The sequence below is a fragment of the Plecotus auritus genome (assembly GCF_963455305.1).
Source record: "Plecotus auritus genome assembly, chromosome: 5".
NCBI classification, from domain to species: Eukaryota; Metazoa; Chordata; class Mammalia; order Chiroptera; family Vespertilionidae; genus Plecotus; species Plecotus auritus.
Window position 1 is genome coordinate 30,389,057 of NC_137776.1, and position 20,301 is coordinate 30,409,357.

A 20,301-nucleotide genomic window follows, 5' to 3' on the forward strand; every position below is an offset into this window, starting at 1 on the left:
AAATTAGACATATAAATAGAGAACAGTTGATTAATTGCTATTTAGAATCAGTATAATGCTGACATGTTGATATGTGAGGAGGATGTGATTTCTAATGTTAGGAGAAGCAAAATGTAAGATAAAATTATGCATGTAGGAAAATATATAATGCACATCCCTGCCATTGATTTGGGATGCTTTTGTGCAGACATGCAAAGTGGAGGTCATGCAGAATTTGCCATTGGACAAAGGGACACTAGGTTGAATGTTCATGGATCACCTGAGTGTTAGTGCATGCCTTTGGCCTTTGACAAAGATAAGCAAGTGACAATTCTCATTTCTCAGATTTTTTTCTCTTCTTTGGAAGAAGCTACTGGAAACAGCTACTTTTCAGGTTTCAAGTTGTATGCAAATGGACACAGAATTTGTTAAGAGACACACCTGCTTCTTGGATGCTCTCCATCCTGGAGAGTATGAATCCTTGCAGAGGCCTTTCAGGGGTGTCAATCCCAAAACACAGAAATAAGCCTAGGAAATGTGGTCTCACAGATGAGGGGCTCATGAGCCAGAACGCCCCGTTAGAAGACTGTTCAAATTGATCTGGGCCACGTCCTTCCCCCTCTGACACAGGCAGAACTGAAAACTGAGCATTTTAATCAGAAGGACAAGCTTGGCAGGATACAGGAAAGGAGAGTGCTATTAAGACCAGGGGAAGCATAGAGTCTACTCAGGCTACAAAGCTGAGAGGGTTTCTTGGATGGGGGACTGAGAAGAAAGAGAAAGTGCCTTTAGGCTTGTGTTAGGAAGCAAAGATGGCAAGTCTTTTTTTAAATACTGCAGACAGGAAGAAAAATGTTGAATGCCAAATTAGATATTTAAAAAATGTCAGACCCCTTCCATTTGTGATTAGAGGTAGTTAGTATCTATCCATATAACAGAGGAATATGCAAATTAGCCGGGATGCCGTAACGTCACGACCAAACAGCAGGGACCTGAGGCTGCATGGTGCTTGGCCTGGGCGAGGGACTCAGGCTACGCCCACCCACCCCACGGGGCTTGACAGGAGACCTCAAGCCACACTCCCACCCTGATGCCGGGCTGGGAGACCTCATGCCATGACCCCCAGCCCCAGCACCAGGCTGGGAGACCTCAGGCCATGCCCAAAGCCCCAGTGCTGGGCCATGGGACCTCAGGCTGCGTCCCCTGCCCAGCAGGGTTTGATGGGGGACCTCAGGCTGCGCCCCTTGCCTTGGCAGGGCTTGATGGGGTACCTGAGACTGCGCCCTCACACCCGGTGCTAGGCTAGGTGATCTGCGGCTGTGCCCCCCCCACCTGGAAGGGCTTGACGGGGGTGGGGCCGGTTGGGTCTGGGTCTCACCCAATGGGGGTGGGGCCAGCCAGGTCTGGGTCTCCTGTGTTTTCAAAGCGCGTGCAGGTGGTGGGCAGGGACTTGACTCTAGGTCCCGCGGCATGCCCAGACTCTGACAGGAGGGAGATTTTCATATACATTTTACTAATTTTCTTTCATCTCTGACACTTCTATTATAGAGAAAGGGTGAATAGCAATATTAAAATATTTCCTCTAATTCCCTTTTAATGTGCACAAATTTTGTGCACTGGGCCACTAGTATAACATAAAGGTCAGAGGTAATGACAAGAATTCAGAAAGAAAGATCACTTGCCCAATTCTAACAGTACAACATAATTCTCAATTCCACAGCATGTTCTGAGCTATTTTGGGTTCTCAGAGTCCCACTTTTTGATTAAAAAGAAAGAAAAGAAAAGACACAGCAAGATTCTTCCAGGAGTTCTTTACACACAGCCAAAAGGGCACTCAAGAAGCGGAGTGGTAGAGAACAGAATAAGGATGTTGGATTCTTAAACACTGTATAGCAATTGTTGGCGGCAAAGGGAGGTGGAGCAACGTCCTGAATAGAAGTCCTTGAATATACTGACTTTGGAGTAAGAAAGTGGACCCTAGTCAAACTGAAGAATAAGCCATAATTGATAGTTTTAAACAAAGGTTCCTGCAAAGAACTTCTGAATTTACATTTTCCAAAGAATGAACTTGCATGCACAGCCCCACCTCTGTGTGTCACGGACCAGGCTGCTCGAAAGGCAGGAGAGGACATGCAGCATATCCATCTGTTTTTGCTGAAGGCAGAGGAAATTAGTCCCCTCTAGAGCCTTACTATCTGCATGTGGCCTCAGTGCAACCATGGCTCGTAGATGTCAATGTGTTTCAGGGCCTACAGGAGTGTCCTTAAACAGTCAGGGAAATTGCCTCTAGAGGCAACTTGTGGCTGGCTCTTTAGATGCAACTGGGCTGAATCTGAACCCATGGATTTCTTTCTGTAGCTTCTCTCCCAAGCTCTCTTTTCAATGACCTCAAGGGCACCACCACTCATGGATATCCTGGCCTAAATAGTCAGATTTCATTCTTCTGTTTAACTCTCATTGCCATACAGTCCTGCTGATCTTGACTCCCACATGCATCTCAGCAGAGTTTGTTTCTCCTCCCACTGTCTGTATACAGGTCTCATCTCTCCTTTCCCCACTCCCCCATCTACACCAAGGATGACTCTCCTGAGATGCAAGGTTTCAGTCTTCCTTTGCTCAAAGAAGTCAGCTTTTGATCTACTGGATTCACTCTTTTAAAGTATCACTTTTACTAAGACAATTCTCTTTCTTTTCTTAAAAATCTCCCTGTTTCTTCAGTGCCTTTGATTATTCCTGCAGAATGGCAATAACGCAGGACACCCAGCCATTTGACAAAATTTGAATAGGGTATTCGAAGCTGGGCTTGAAGACCATTGCCAGGTTGCTTGGTCAGAAGAGATTGTTTACAGAGCTGGGCGTGTTTTATACTCCAAGGGGAAAAGCCTAGAGTCTTCCTTCCATAAAAAGGTAAATACACTCAATTATGCTGATTTTGTTTTCAATTTTATACTTTTTTAAGTTCTTCCTTCCTTTAAGGAAACAGCTTCTACAGATACAGAATATTATAACTCCTTTTCATCATGTGCTTCCTGAAATTTGAGGCTTTGGGTCAAGAGCAATATAATTCTGACTAATAAAAATGTCTTTAGAGATACGGCTCAAACTGTGCAAGAGCCTCCCAATTTGTATGCCCATGCCCGAACACATCAATGAATTGCTTTAATTAATTACATGTCATCAAAAATATATGGGCTTAGATGAAAGTGTATTTTACAGAATAAAAGGAAGCATTCAGGGGCATCCATTCTGTCATTCTTTAGATGTATCTGTGCCAATATCGACAGCAAATTTAAGTCAGTTTAAAGGAGGCTGGTCATGGCAGAGAATGCTCTTGAGACTTCAAAGAGCTGATCAGAAGTCATATAAAGATCAAACTCTGCCTCTGGGAAATTGAAGTGTTTTCAGTCTGCTGCCTTTGATAAGAACAAGTTTAAGGTGGATTTCATTAACATCACATAAAAAGAAGATATTTGGGTGTTGATTTTCTCCAACAATTCTTTCCTTGAATAAGTCCTATTCAGAAACTTGGTTCTACTGTATCTCAAATAGCAGGTCTTTAGATCATGAAATAAAACATGGATTGAAACTGTCCAGCTATTGTGAGATATGACATTGACTAAAATGCGTTCAATGTGGAGGAAAATTTAATGGATATTCAACAATGAGGGCACACTGCAGGTTGTGTTCAGATTACTTTTAAAATCAGTTTTAAAATTCTATCGCAATAAAATTTGTCTGTGTAAAGATCATTTATTTGGAATCAACTAAAATTTTTGAGTATCAACTATGTATGCCAAGGACTTACACACAAACCTTCAACATCACACCAACCCTAAGACATCTGAATCAGAGAAGTTATGTCACTGGCCTAAGATCACACAGTAAGAAGAAAAAGCTGGAATCTAAGTCAGGTCTTTAAATTCCAAGTTCAAGTTTGTTATACATGTCCAAATGCCACACTAAAGATAATAGATTTTTATTTATTTTAAGGATATACGAAGATCTTTCACTTAGTGTTTAACATATGTAAAAGGACAGCATTTATAATCACTTAGCTCATTTAAAGGAAAATCCCTGTGATTCAGTTTAACAGTGGTGGCTGTATTGTCTTACAAGAAGGACTGGTCCCATGAGAAGGGGGAACACCAGGCAATATTTGTGTGAGATACAATTCAAGGAATATTATGGAAGGCTCTAGTGTTCACTGTCCACTAGCAACTCTTTCTCTTCCATTTTTCCTGTACTATTTTGAAATTCTATAATTTTAAATGCATTACTTTGGAGAATCATATTTCATATATTAAAATTTCTTCATGGGTTTCATGCTCATTAAATTAGAGTGACATAGAGGTTAACTTACAGTCCAACTTGGATAGATTGACGGTGTCTGCTTGGAGCTTCGTGATGGGTAGAATGCTGAAGTCACGTCCAAGTTCAATAGGCTCAGTTATCAATGTCAGTTAAGGGAGGCAATGGTACTAGTTCATCAGTAATAGTAGTTAAGATTTTACCTGTCAAAGCTATACTAAGCCATACAAGCACTAACACTTCAGTGTGAATTTATCTGATAACTTTCCTAATATTAGAAAAAGGAGAGGTGGTAAAGAAAAGATAATTCTGAGGCTAGAGCTTGGATAACTATATAACTTATTGTGCATAGCAGAACTACTGAGAGCAAAAAAGGGGTCTATTAACAAAACTCCAAGACAATATTAAATTGTGAAGGAGTGGTGTGGTCACTTTAACTCTGGGGAAAGGCAGTCCATCACTGACAAAAATATGTATTAATGAGTTCCTCCTTCAAATAAGTCTACCAATGTCTCTCTCCAGATGCCAAAGCTTTTTCATAGCTATGAATTCCAGTGACCACATTTCTCCAACAGCAAAGAGAAGCTGAAGCAGTTGCATCTGGGTAGGATTCCTGAAAGCCTTAACAATTCATCAGGAAGCAAATGAAAAATATGAAGTCAATTTGTAATTTTTCAAAGGCTGATAATTTTGACTAATGTATTATCTTCTGGACCCTTCTTTTATTTCTTCCACCAGTTAAATTAGTAACATGTCAGTTCAGATAAGAAGATTTGATGGGAAAGAAGATGAAGCTATTGCATGAAATGAGTTTGGGGAATTACCAATGGATTTCAATATCCATGTTACTCTTATTAAAGGTGATTGACTGTGAAGAGTGGTGATTCAGCTAGATAGCTTTGCTACTTCTAAGATACAGCTGTCATTGTTCCTTTTGCCTCTTTTGTACAGAGCATAATTATATATGCATATGAACATATAGATCCTCACTTTCCTAGTCCCATTATCTGTGATTTACAAGATTTTAAGAATTGACCCATGATCATTTAAATCAGCTTGCAGTAATAAAATAAGGATAATGAATCGTTCAATGGTCCATATCTTTTTTTATTGAGAGTCTATGTTCTAGATACAAAGAAGAAAATATTGTAGAGCTACTGTTTCCAAAAGAAGTAAAACTATTAGAACCCACGTGGTGTATGATGAATGGCATATATGTCTACTAAACTGTCTTTATTTTTTAAATATATTTTTATCGATTTCAGAGAGGAAGGGAAATGGAGAGAGAGATAGAAATATCCATGATGAGAGAGAATCATTGATCAGCTGCCTCCTGCACATCCCACACTGGGGATTGAGCTTGCTACCTGGGTATATGCCCTGACCTGGAATCAAACCATGACTTCCTGGTTCAGAGGTCAAGGCTCAACCATTGAGCCACACCAACCGGGCTAAACTGTCTTTAAATGCAATTATTATATAAGCCTAAGAGGATATTTGAAATGAAAGAAATGCACTATGAAAAATGTGTATTACCATTACACAAAAGTGTTGAGTTCTTCTGCATTAGTTTGTAGCAGCCCTTCCTACATTTGGTTGGGTATTCTTTTCACTCATTCAAATCTTAATCATACTCCAAAGTCCAAACTAAGGTTTACTTTCCTGCTTAAGGTTGCTATCTATTGCAGACCAAGGGTCTGCCTATGTTCTTAGCTTTTAATGCCCATAATACTAGTTTTTCGCTTAATTTATACTATCTTGACTTATTGTGAGATAGTTATTTTACATAATTATCTTTTGAGTTTTGAATTTTGTTTGACTTTTCACATGAGAAGCCAGTATGATCTCCAAAACTCACTCTAAATGCTTCAATAGTGGGATTTGTGATCTAGCATTGCATCTCTGTCCACGATCTTACAGAATTTTGACTGTATTTAGGTTGAACCATATGAAATTGTCAAACATTTCATCAGTCTGACCTGTAAAAAAGGTAATTTCACATGGTTCAACTTACTACTGGTTGTTCTAGAAATAATTGTGGAAAGTGTGAGAGTATATTTAAAACTTTTCTTATTTGTAGATATATTTGTAAATATATTGTAAGTATAAAATATGTATGTACTGGCCTTGACTGGTAGTTCAGTTGGTTAAGAGTGTTGTCCTGATATGCCAGGGTTGCAGGTTTGATCCTGTCAGGGCACAGGCAAGAATCAACCAATGAATGCATAAATATGTGGAACAACAAATCAGTGTTTCTCTCTCTCCCTCTCTCTCTCTCTCTCTCTCTCTCAAGTCAATTACATATACTGATGAAGTCCTTTAGAATAAATGATCGAGTTTTGGTTTTAATTTTTTAAGTAGACATCCAGCCCCAAGCAGTTCTTCCAAGAGTTCCCAGACCTGATTTTTAAATAAGTAAATGACTCTCTCTCTCTTTTTTTTTTTTTTAACTGAATCTGAAATTAAGTTTCTGGGCCTTAAGTTGAATTGGCTGGAAAGATAAAGTTGTTAAAGTAAATGATTTTATGTTGTTTAAATGACAACTTTTTGCAAATGTCTCTGCAAGATTTGTTTAGCAGATGTTTTTTAAATTTTTATTAAATTTATTGGGGTGACATTGGTTAACAAAATTATTTAGGTTTCAAGTGTATAATTCTATAATACTTCATCTGTATATTGTATGGTGTGTTCACCACTCAAAGTCAAGTCTCCTTCCATCACCATTTACCACCCCTTTACCCTCTTCTACCTTTCCTACCCACCTTTCACTTTGGTAATCACCTTACTGTTGTCTGTGTCTACAAGTTTGTGTTTTTTTGCTTAATCCCTTCATTTTTTTACAGAGCCCCTCAGCCCCTTCCCCTCTGACAGCCTCAGTCTGTTCTTTGTATCTATGAATCTGTTTCTATTTTGTTCATTTTGTTCATTAGATTCCGCATATAAGTGAAATCATATAGTACTTGTCTTTCTCTGACTGGCTTATTTCACTTAGCATAATTCTCTTATTTCACTTAGCATAATTCTCTCATAACAGTCCATTCACTGTTGCAAAAGTCTATAGTCTAAGACATGCAATTTTATTTCTCCTAATAAATAAGCCAAGCACACCCTTTTCTCTTTAAGAAAATATCAAAAGGAGAAGAGCCATGCATTTTTCTTAGATTCCGACTTAGGTGTCTAATATAAGGTGTGCCATTCAAAGCCTGTGAAGACTTTTCTGAATGGAGATCCAAGAGCTGGTCCCCTTGGCTACATGTGGGAAGAGGGACTAAGAGGAGGTTGGAATTGAGGTGCCATGGCCCTGGACGCTTATAATTTTCAAGTCACATCTTTCTGAACTGCTTGAGTTTTCTGATCATTTCCAAGAATTACATTTTTTAATGTCACTAGGGATTATTGCAAACCAATTGTGGGGTATTCTGTCGTTTGTTTTGTTGTTTCTGCTTCAGAAAAAGTGCTTGAAAAGTCAAACTAAACTAGTGTTCAAGTTCAATCGGGAAGTAGAAGGTGGTGTTGGACAAGGTTACCTTCTTACAGGCCGTGATGGAGCTCCCCAGGCTGCTTCCTGAGGTGCCGCTGGCCCCGCCCTGCTGGGCTGCTGGAACCTCACACATCAGTGGTGACTCCGAGTTGCTGTTTGTGCCAAAACACAAAAGAGAACACATTCCAGTGAGCCCTCTTCGTATTCAGAAAGGAAGAAGCATAATAGAGTTTATAAAAAATCATTTCAGATTGGTGATTGGCTGCCCGCTGCAAATCCTCCTGCTGACATTTCTATGTTGGCTTCACTTTTGTAATTGGGAGACACTGTGAGCTATGCCATTGTGAATATGAAACTGCAGCCCAGTGGTTAGGTGAATGCAATGCATCTGCCTACTTTCTGACTCTGTTAATATCTTTCTAACAATTTTACTTAATTTTATTCTTTTAAATTTATTTTTCAATTTCAGTTGACATTCAGTATTATTTTATATTAGTTTCAGGTGTATAGCGGAGTGGTCAGACAATCATACACTTCACAGTGCTTCGCCTAATATTTTCAGTACCTACCTGGCACCATACAGTTATTACTGACTATTAATGACTATATTTCCCATGACTATTTTGTATCTTACAATTTTTACTTCTTTATCCCTTAATCTTTTTCACTCACACCCTAAACCCTCTCCTCTCTGGCAACCATCTGTCTGTTCTCTGCATCTATTGGTCTATTTCTGTTTTGTTAACCTCTTTTCTAAGCAAGTGTTAAAACAATAATGTCTTTCTGTCTTTACTCATTATATTTTTTTAAATGAGGGGAACATATATAATCAGAAGGAAGGCTGATACCATGAAAAGAGCATGAACTTTCAAAAGTAATAGAAACATAGAGAAAATGAAAAGATCACACATGGAAAATGTCTTCCCACAAAGCACATTGTATATGACTTCAAGTGGACAAGGTGCTACATTAATTGTTATATGTAAAAATGTTTTAGAAATGCTGAGCTAGGCAGGTGCTAGGAAGGGTAAGTCTACTACCCACATATACCTTGGTATGAAAGTCCTTCTGTCTATAAGAAGATTGTAAGATCCTGGTTGGAATGAAGGTAAGGAAGGGAATTTGAAAGTCTTGGTTGGCTTCAGGGCTCATTCCATTTGTTCTAAAGCTAAGTCTGTATAGCATTCATAAAATAATTTTTAAAACATATTTGTATATTGTGAGAATTAAATGAGGCAGTAGAGTCACACAATGGGACTAAAATCAGTCTGCTACTTGATAACAAATGTGATTCAACTCCATTGCACCAAAATTCAAAGTGAAACCATCTTCTAGTCTCCAGAAACACATTATAAATCAATTCAATGATGCCTGATATCCCAAACCATCTGTAGACCATGGGTGTCAATTTCCAGTAGGTGACTTTACAACACAGCCCAGTCTGTTCCCAAGCCTTTGGGATGAAGATGGAATTTTTAGAGTATTTGCAAAGACGCTCTCCTTAGTCTCTAGAGAAGCAGAACATTGGCTGTTACAGGATGAGGCAGAGATGGCAGCAACATGAAACTTGGGGATTCATTAAAATTAGTTCAAATTGACATGAAAAGAGCTGCTGTCAAGACACCATACAGCCTCATAACTTGCTCCTAATGCGTAAGGCTGCAAGCTCTTCCCTGGGATATTTTCCTTTGGTTTTGACAAGTGTTGACAATATTTATTAAGCACATCCTTTCAGAGCAGTTTCTTGCTGAAACTGCTAAATGGGTTTCAATAAAGAAGGAGATCAATGTGGGGAAAAAAGATACAAAAAGCAGAATTTGAAATACTGACTTTAGAAATATGGGAAGAGAGGCATGCTCTCTTACAGAAAATGTCAGTTCTCCTGTGCTTGGGGGTAGGGGCAGGCTGGGAGGGGTCAATGGGAGAAACAGGGTACATATGTAATACTTTCAACAATAAAGAATTAAAAAAGGAAATAAAAGGAAATGCCATTTCTGAGTAAGGCGTTAAGTGGCCACTGTGCTGCAATCATTAATGATCCTTGCAGTGTGACCATCAGTAATGACAAGGGCTTATGCTGTAGTCATCCAGTGCCTGGAAATTGAGTTCTCTATATGTTGTAACTCAAAGTTTGGTCTGTGAACCAGGAGGATTGACATCGCTTGGGAGCTTGTTGGCCACCCAGGAACTCAAGTCCCTCCCTGGTACTACTGAATCAGAATCTGCATTTTGACATTAAACTCAGGTCACTCATAGACCCATTAAAGCTTAAGAAGCACTTTTCTGACGTACTAAATTAAATACACATTCTCATTTGCCCTTGAGGCTTTGCACTTGCTGTTCCTTCTTTTAGGAATACCCTTCCCAATCCCCCTCCTTTCTCCTGGATAATTTCTCCTCTATCCACTTGTATCACCTCTCGCACCTTCCTCCTTCCCTCCCCCTGTCAAGGAGGCTGCTCCTCCTCTACCACCTTTCTCCATTGCTTCATGCACACACTCACATCCTCACATCTCCATGCCCGTATTTCCACCCTCACTTCATCCCAAGAAGTGAGACCGCCACTTTTCTTGTATATTACAATGGCACATACAAGACCCATGCCTTGCTGTAGCATTTGCCAAAATGGCATATAATTTTGTAATATTTCTCCATTCTTTTAGGCTATCAGTAGTGAAAGAGAGGGGACCCTCTACCACCTAAAATAGCACTAGCTAGTGATGGATGCTCAATAAGTATTTATTAGTGTTGTTTGCTCTTATTTTTCTGAGCATCCTGGTTGGCTTCAAAGGATTATGCACAAAAGGGTGCTTGAATTCAATGCTAAACTTTTCTGCAGCAGTAACAGATGGTGAGATAAGCCACATCTAAAGAGATAATTTAGAGAATTTCCCTGGATAGTTCTAATGAAAAGGGATCTGCTGCTGTTGTTTGCTTCTAACATATCAAGTAAACATAGTGTGAAGTTTAATGATTTTAACACATTTTTAAAAATAAGATTTGCAAGTGCCCTTACCTTCTTCCCCTCTTAAAAAATGCTTTTAGCAAACTGTAGTAATTGCCATTGGTTGGATTGTCTCAGTCCTATTAAGGATATTTATTCTTGAGCTTTCTTCTAAAACCTTTCATCTCAATACTGGGGGAAAAAATTCACATCTATCAGAAGAGATCTTGAGTAAGGAATTAAGTTGTTCTGGTTAAAATTAATTTAATGATACACTCCAAGAAGAATTTAGAGGATTTTAAAATACAGCTTTGCTTGATTCAAAGTAAAAGTTTGCTAAAGTGAATGTTCTTATTTTATCCTCAGCCAAAAAGATTAACTTGTTACATGACAACAAACAAACAAAACAAAAGAAAACACATTGGTTTAGGCCAGTCTTTCAAAATGTGACTTGTTTTTAAAATCACATGATGTGTTAGTTTTTCTTATGTTCAGATTCTGACCAACCTATTGGAATAGACTCCCTCCTAACTTTAGTTTGGCCACTCTGAGCCTTCTTTTAAACAAATCTTGACCTGCTAAGTCAGTTTAGCAGGAATCTGCCCACCCTTGCTATCTGATCAAGTTTTCCCTTGATATCTAAGTCCTGGGTCAGCCTTTTCAAGAATCCTGTTAGGCCATTTAGCAAGTATTGCCCTATCCTTGATATTTTCTCTTACAAATTTTCCATTCACTAACCCCTTCACTCTGCCCACTGGCTAGAAATCCCCATTTTCTCCTTGTTGTATTTGAAGTAGAGCTCAGTTCTACACTGACATCTCTCTCCCCTACTGCAGTAGCTCAAATAAAATCTGTCTTACATTTTTAACAAATGAATGGTGGGAAAGTTTTCTTTTATACTCTTCTGTTCCTTCTCTAGTTTTATCTCCTAGATAAGAAGTAAGAAGTTTACTCTTTTTTTTTTTTTTACTTCTATACTTATATATTTCTTTGCTAGCTTTGAGACATCATATCATGATTTTCTTATCATGTCATCTATTCAAATTAAATATGTCATCAGTTCATTTGTGGCTGAAAGACCAATAAAGTCCTCATTAATTCTATAGAATTTTAGTAAACTTTTCCAAGGAACAACTATCCAAACCTTGAAGATATTTAGAAACCATTGTTATATGCATTGTTTCAACATTTAAAGGCAGCTGAATAATTGTAGATTGCAATTTTCAAGCTTTTAAAAAAATCTCTTGGATTAGTAAAATAGCAACAACAACAATAACATAATAAGGTGGCCAACCTTTCATTTTCCAAAATAAGGGCAATTTTAAAAATCCCTTGCTACCTCTGTTCTCACCATAATTTTTCAAAGCAAGGACCTTGTAACAATGCAACAGAAACTATGATATGTTATCTAAAAATGAAGGGTATTTCTTTTTAAGAAAAGGTTGTTGGCATCTTCACTATTATTTTTGCTCTCCAATCAGTGAAATGTTGTTAAAGACCTAAGTTTGTGTAGTTTTTGTGAGGCATTATTAAATGACAATAAAGAGAGTATAAAAGGTCATTCATTATTAACCACAAACTAGCTCACTCTTAGCAGATAGATTGGCCTCAAGTGAATTACACTCTAATTCAATTTTTATTGTTAAAAAAATGACATGATTATAACATTGTTATTTCATTTGGGACATAATTAGTAAACACCAATGGCAGGTAATTTCCTCTTTTCAGCACTTACTAGTAATGTACTGAAATCTTTTATCCTAAAAAATTATATTGATTACTGTTCAGTGGAGACTTTTTCTTTCAGGCAACTACCAGATATATCAGATATGTCTAGTGAAACATAAGAAAAGAGTTGTACTATAGAACAATGCTATTACCAACAAAGTAATATGTAATATATGTAAAGTAAATATATAATATGAACAACCTTCTGTACTTCAGATGCTATGCTTTGTGAATCTATATACCTCTGAGTAAAGAGGTGATGGCAAGTAATGCTTTCATGCATTTAATCATTTACTATCAATTTTATTGTCTTTGGACATTTAAAAGCTATTTCATAGTCTCAGTCTTCACCAAGACCTCAGGAAATAATTTTGAAACTAAAACTCCTTGTTCAGAAAAGAGGATCAAGTAAGAGAACATGCTAGCTTAGCTTTTAAATTTTGTTTCCTTTTCTTAATAAGGGCTATGGGAAATTTTTTAAGACTTACGTTCTATAAATGTGTAGATGCAAATATATTATTTTACTGTAAGGGAAAAATATATACATCACTGTTGCTAAGTTCATGTTGCATAATATATGTTTATCCATGAAGGCCGTTAGATGCTTACTATTGAATTATTTATCCCTAAGGTGCTTTACTTAATTTTTAAAAAGTTTTAGGTGTATATTTGTTTGGATGGTTAAAACTCATTATGTCCCTGCATTCTGCTGCATCTAGGCTTTAGTACAGAATATGTTCCAGTAATTACCTCAGCTTCCAACGGTTTCTGTTCTTTCACCAAAATACCTAGGGAAGTGTTTCACTCTGTTATACAATCTTCTTTATAGTACTTCTAACAAAAATGAGCACGATTTAATGCATAGCAGGTGTCTAGAACTCTATAAAGTATTTTGCATAGTCACTTAACTATACTCTTTTTTATAGATGAGAAATCAAGGATTAGAGGTTAATACGGAGTCCAAAGTTATATCCCTGGTAGATAATAGATCTGAGATTTGACATACGTCTCAATGCTATACCATGTTATTTTCCACTGTAACCTCTAACATTCCTTCTAATTCTTTGCTTCCATGACAATGACATCTGAGGTTTTTTTTCTCCTAAAAAAATTGTAAATCAGGCTATTCTGGGTAGTAATTGGTGAACTTAAGGCCCCTTTAAATTCAACATCTTTGTGAGTCTGTTACACTCATTTTTAGTCCAAGTGCTGGCCTGGAAAATATTTGATTATGCGACCTCCAAATAACAGCTATCCCTGACATTTTAAATATGTGTTAACTAAGTGCCTTAACATGGGGTCCAAGCCTAACTGCACCTGACCGAAGTCTGTGCCCTTTCCCCGGGGACGTGCTGTCTTCACAAAGTACCACCTGCTTTTGTCACGTGCCGACTCCTAAAGAACTGTGTGGGGCTCCGAGAAGAGCAATGCCCACAAATGGTGCGGGTTAGCAGGGAGGGAATCTGGCTGCGGCACCAGCTTGGATGGTTACTCCTCTGTGAGAAGAGGGGACTTGAGTCATTGAGAAGCGTCACCAGAAGCACTGCCAGGCCTAGGCCTTCATGAAAGAAATAGAAAAGCATCCTCCATTTGTGATTTCAGGGATGAGGCTAGCTCTGCCTAACTAAGAAGTTCTGTCTGAGCTTCATACTGAATTCCCTATTAATGGCTTATGGTCTTTTAAACTAGAAGATAGCAGGACCAGAAGGGATGGGACACAGGAAGAGTAAAATTTGATGGCAAAAATAGCTAAGGTGCACAGCAGAGTTTGCATTCTGGTGGAAGTGATACCGTAAACCAGAAGCCTGCAAAAGCAGGGTAAAAAATTTGAGGATTGAGTACCCAGGGGGCTCATGGTATGCCAGAATAAAAAAGGAGGCCCTGGTCAGGACTTGGATGTATTAATCCCCTGCATCCCAAACCCTACAACCAACCTGGATTCCTGGGAGTGGTTCCTGGTGGGCAAGGCAGCAGAGAGGCAGGTGGGTGAGTTTGGCTCAACTACCCACATGGCTGATGGAGAGGGCCACACCCATAATAAAGGAGTTACAAACACCAGCAGATGTGGAGAGGAAGCAGGAGAGGAAGAGAGGAGAGGGGTGGGGAAAAAAAGAAACAGAAGTTTTAGTATCATTCAAAGAGAAAGATACACTCACAGCAGGCCTGCCTTTAAAAAGAACAATAGTAGCTAGATAATAAGGTTGTAACAATTAAAAAAAATCTCTGATAAGGGTTCAAAGATTGCATGCATATTTTCAGATAGCATCTTCCATGGGTAATAGGCTGGATTTTTGTCTTAGATGAGCTTCACATCTTTGATGCATCAAAGGTAATTTACATCTTGTAGATAATAATTGTAGACCCTTCCAACCTGGTTCATGGGTATCAACAAATAAAGAGCACACTTTGTGCTTCTCAAGCTTAATATATTTAATATTAAAATTAATATGAGGAGTAGAGCAGGACAACAGATTTTTATGGACATTTATTTCAATTTCTCTAAATGCCCCATAATTCAGGTTCTATGCAATACTTACCTTAGGCATGTTCTAGTCTTTTTTTCAATGCAAGTCAATAGTATATTACCTCAAATCAATTTCAAAGCTACTGTAACTATGAAAAATAAACAATAATATCAATATCTATAGTAGAAAGTAAGCAAGGAGACAGGAAAGTTTTCTTTGTATGCCCATTGTTGGTAGTTACTGGTCCCTCATTAGAATTCAAGAAAATTTTACTGTGTGGATGAAGATGCCAGAGAGGAGCTAGACATCAGAGATATCATAGGAGGTACCTGGTGTAAATGCATGGGGCAAAGAACCAGGTGAGAAAGAGCAACCACCTGTGGTCACATAAAATTTCCAATCTTTGCCGAAACCAGTTTGGCTCAGTTGATAGAGCGTCGGCCTGCGGACTGAAGGGTCCCGGGTTTGATTCCGGTCAAGGGCGTGTACCTGGGTTGCGGGCACATCCCCAGTGGGAGGTGTGCAGGAGGCAGCTGATCGACGTTTCTCTCTCATCAATGTTTCTAGCTCTCTATCCCTCTCCCTTCCTCTTTGTAAAATATCAATAAAATATATTTTTTTAAAAATTTCCAATCTTTATCCTTCACTTGGGGCTATAAATTTTTTGGGACAGGTCTTGCATACTTTCTTTAAATTTAGTCCTAGAAAATTCATATTTTTTGATAACATGTAAATGATTTTTTTAAAATTCACTTTTTATTTTTGGCTTATATAAAGAAATATAGTTTATGTGTGTGCTTTGATTGATAGCTGACATGCTAAACTCAGTTATTAATTCTAATAATTTATTTGCAGATTCTTTGAATTTTATGTGTACACAATCAAATAAACTGCAAATGCTGAGAGTTTGGGTTTCTTGTCCCATTTAGATAAACTGATTTTTGTCAATTTTTGAGTAGTTTAGAAATTACCCTTTTTTCCCCCCAATTCCTTTAGTAGTTATCCCAGAAAATAGAATATCTATATTTACCTTAACACATCCTAAAATTAATCAACATATTTATCCTCCTACTGGTCCATACAAAACTCTTCGAACACTTAACATCCAACTAACTCCTTTCAACTTGTATTGTTGTCTTGTACTAATAATCTTGAACAATCATAGGGCATCACTAATATTGTTTTATAAAGTAAATGTTTGCTTAGATTTACTAAATAGATAAAACTTCCTTTCTTCTTTACTTCCTTCTGCCTGAAGTCAATATTTTATGATTTTCTTTAGCAAGAAGTGATACTCCAGTTTTTGTTTGTAAGAAAATATCTTTATTCTTGGGAGATATTTTCACTGAGCATAGAATTCTAAACTGGCAATTGTTTTCCTTCATGCATTGAAGATATCACTTCATTATCTTTGGAATCCCATTTTTGCTTTTGTGAAGTCAGCTGCCAATCTAATTGTTAATTTATAATGGTAATATATATATATACAGATATATATATATATATATCTTTTTTTTCTGAATGCTTCTAAGATTTTCTATTTACCTTTGATGGCCTGTTGATATTTAGGTAATAATTCCTTATTTTATTATCAACTGTTTAGTTCTTTTAGTAAATTTTAAAATGTTTTCTTGCAATTTAGGTTATCTTCAGCAAGAGGACTAATGAATGACTTTGTTATATGACTGGAATTAAAACTCAAAGGCTTTTATAGGTTATCTGAAAGTGTAGGAAAGATGCACAAAGGGAGGAAATAGTACCAGTGGTTTCAAAGTTGAAAGAAATGTGGGTAGGACAAGGAAGATCTAATGTTGGTGAGCAGAGGAGAAGATCAGACAAGGTAGGACTGACCTATCTCCCAAAGAGCTTTTCATAAAGAATTGGAAACAGTAACAGGGAGAAGGAAGTACATAATTAGGTGACCTAAAGATACTTAGTTACTCACACCTTTCATTCCATAGCAGCAAGCTATAGCCAAAACAATGATAATAATAATTATTATATGTCACCCCTAAAGTTAAATAAAACTGTCTTCTTATTTTATGAAGGTTAGTGTATTGCTAAACTGACCATGTAGCCTATATTTTTCAAGATGGACCTGATTTAAAATCTTTTACTGGACTGTACTTTAAAAAAGCAACTTTGTAGAATAGGTGTCCTGTTTTTAGTTTAGAAAATATAGTCTTGATATATATTACACAATCTCTTTCATGGAAACAGGCATACTTTAGGGGACATTTATTCCTATCAAACTATCCAGGAAGAGAAAACATAATATGTGAATTTATTGATAATCTTACTAACCTTATATTTTTTGTGTTATAATAATTGTCATTGTGTTTATAGATTTCATTTGCAGAAGAAGCTTAGGTAAGCGACTCCAATACAGAATTGAGATAGAATGCATGTTGCCTCCTTGCCAGATCTAAATTGCTTCCCCATAAAGCATTTTACCCTAATGGAAGTTGAACAGCACAATCCAATATCTAAGGCAGGTAGAATGATCAATTTTTTTTATGACTCTTCACTTGAGTTCAGTTTTAAAATAGCCACTTAAAGACGATCAGGTTTTAGAATGAGATGCAAAAATGGAGCAAAGAATCAAACATCCATTCCTCCTCTCACGAGTTCACTCAACTAAAAAAAAGTAAATGAATTAATAAAAATCCAGACAAAATGTAGATCATCATCTTAGGCCCTAACTGTAATGCTTAAATACATTGAGCTTGCAAAAGAAATATATATCTGCATTTTTCCACTTCATGAAAAGAAGTACATGAGCCAATCTGTAAATCATTATCAATGTGCAAAGAATGTTAAGAGAGATTTTGTGGTATTCCTCTAAGCTTTTATATTTGAGAGGGAAATTTTAGTTAAAAATAATAAAGTTTTCATTTGGGCAGAACTTCAAAAATTGAAATAATTGATATTACTGACTAAATTATATTTTTACACAATTTACAGATAAGTTATTTTTAAGCCAATTATCCCTTTGCAAGGGTCATTACTTAGTCCACCTGACAAAACATTTTTCAAAATGATATAGTAGCATTCTTTCTTTTTGTGCATGTTATATTCTTAACCACTAGTTCCTTTCCAATGTACTATTAGGCATTATCAAAGAGTTCAATTGTATTTTTCATCCAAATTAATTTCAATTTTTGATTTTTCACTGACATCATTTTCTTATTTTTTCCTTAAAGCTACCTTTACTCAATCTATTTGATTTCAGAAGATGAAACCAAGGCCTAGAGCTGGGTCTTGAATCTCTTTTGGAAGGTTAACTATGAATACTCTTTTCACTCACTCAGCAGGAGCTATTTATGAGTTAAAATTTGATAGGGTAAGAATTCTTTGCATTCTAAAGGTAGATGATGAGAGAAAAAAGCAATCGGAACACAAATGATTAAATAGCTATAATCTATATGCAATTATTATTAATTAGAGCATGAGTATTATGCCCCATATAAATCATAGCAACCAAAAATGTTGCTCACTAAAAATACCATGAAATAAATATGAATATATATATATGTATATATATATACACATATATATAATTTTATAATTCCATAGATTCCCAAGTAGCCAAAATTTAAGAAACCTTGACTTGTTCTTGGAAATCACATTTCATTCTTTCTAGGGGAAGCAGAGCACGGAATTTTACTGAGGCTGAGCAAATGAATGTGTTTCATCATTATTAGGACAACACAGCCATTGGCACAGCAGGTTTATGCTGTTGCCTCATTAGATGTCACTGAGAAAAGTGAACTGAGAGCAGAGAGTGAGCAAATCCACCTAGAGAGATTATGTAAAGAGCCTGCCAGGCAGCTCAGTGCTTTACAGTCATTCCCTTATTTCTAAAGTGTTCAAGAGTGCTGTAAACATTTCTGAGAGACATCCTGCAAGTTTAATATTCATTACAAACTAAAGTCGCAAACAGGCCTAGAACTTCTATGTGGAACAGGCAAAGAGAGGAAAGCAAAGCCTGTAGGTTGAGGAGCCATTAACTGCAGCTCAGGGAGGGAGCTCAGCAGGAATCAGTTTACTAGCCTGTTTCTGGGCAGAACAGAACTGACTGTGTCCTACATAGAAGATCACCACACTTAGTCATGTCTTCCCTCGTGACAGATTAAAATTAAGCTATGCCAATGAAGAGAACAAGACTCTTTCCCCCACCTCAAGACCTACTTTGAGATGATTACTATCTTTTAGACAAACTTTTGTAGTATCTACATTATGATTTCCCAAAGAAGCTGACGTGTGCATCTCAGATGGAGCTACATCAGGATTGTGATAACACTACAGAGAAAAATCCTGAAGAAGCTTTATTTATGTCAGTATTCCTGACATAATAATGTAGGATTGCTTGACTGGCCTGATTCTTCTCCCCCAGGGTAAAATGAAACTTATCCCTCCAGTGAAAATTATATGTGCAAGGACTAATATCAGTAAATAGTTATGCTTATTATATACTAGAGTCCTGGTGCACGAAATTCATGCACGCAGGGGGCGGGGAGGAGTGGGGAGGCAGTGTCCCTCAGCCCGCCCTGCACCCTCTCCAATCTGGGACCCCTCGGGGGATGTCCGACTGCTGGTTTAGGCTCGATCCCGCAGGGCCGTCGGACATCCCTTTCACAATCTGGGACTGCTGGTCCTAACCTCTCGCCTGCCTGCCTGCCTGATCACCCCTAACTGCCTCTGGCTGCTGGCCTGATCGTCCCTAACCGGCCTCCCCTGCCAGCCTGATCACCCCCTAACTGCTTGCTCCCCTGCCAGCCTAATCACCCCTAACTGCCTCTGCCTTGGCCCCGACCACTGTGACTTGGTCTGGAAGGAAGTCAGATGTCCAGAAGATGTCCAGTCGACCGGTCTAATTAGCATATTACCCTTTTATTAGTATAGATGCCAGAACTTCTGGTTACTGATTCAGATTTACCTCTTTCTAAGGCAAGATCTTCCACAAACACACAAGCATTTAATTTCTCCTGAAATGCTCAATTAAAATAGAATTTCTTTCTAATAATTGTTCGCAGTTTCATCAGCCACTTTGCAAGCAGAAAAAGCAGAAAGGCCATAATCCTTTTTAAGCAATGATAAACAAAGTAGGAATCTCTTTGTACATTCCTTTTTCCATTCTTTCAGTAAATAGCTACTGAGCACCAAGCATTGTGTGAAGTGCTCAAGATACTGCAGTGAACAAAGCAGATAAAATCTTCACCTTCATGGAGTTCATGATGTTTTGGAAGAAACAAGAAAAGCCACATTTACAAGCAAAACATGTAAGAGATTAAGCAAAATAACATTTGAATGCTACTCGTGTAAAATAAAAATTTTCACATAGGTTGCCTAGTATTTTTCTGCTTACAAATGATGAGGAAACATTAATAGACAAG

At 37.5% G+C, this 20,301-nt stretch overlaps 1 protein-coding gene across 8 annotated transcripts in view; it reads right to left on the minus strand.

The window, feature by feature from the left end:
• The window catches only part of SPHKAP (SPHK1 interactor, AKAP domain containing), a 105,045-nt gene that overhangs the window by 72,308 nt on the left and 12,436 nt on the right, over positions 1-20,301 (minus strand). For 5 of the 8 annotated variants that reach the window (XR_013960730.1, XM_080670996.1, XM_080670994.1 and 2 more), the window contains exons 2-3: positions 14,375-14,453; positions 7,815-7,920 (exon numbers count right to left, since the gene is read on the minus strand). Coding sequence is in view for 7 of the 8 variants with exons in the window: in XM_080670996.1 (XP_080527122.1) it covers positions 7,815-7,920; positions 14,375-14,453 (185 nt within the window). In the remaining variant the exon portion in view is untranslated. The remainder of the gene's footprint in view (positions 1-7,814; positions 7,921-14,374; positions 14,454-20,301) is intronic. The other 3 variants (XM_080670995.1, XM_080670993.1, XM_080670992.1) reach the window with 1 other exon arrangement.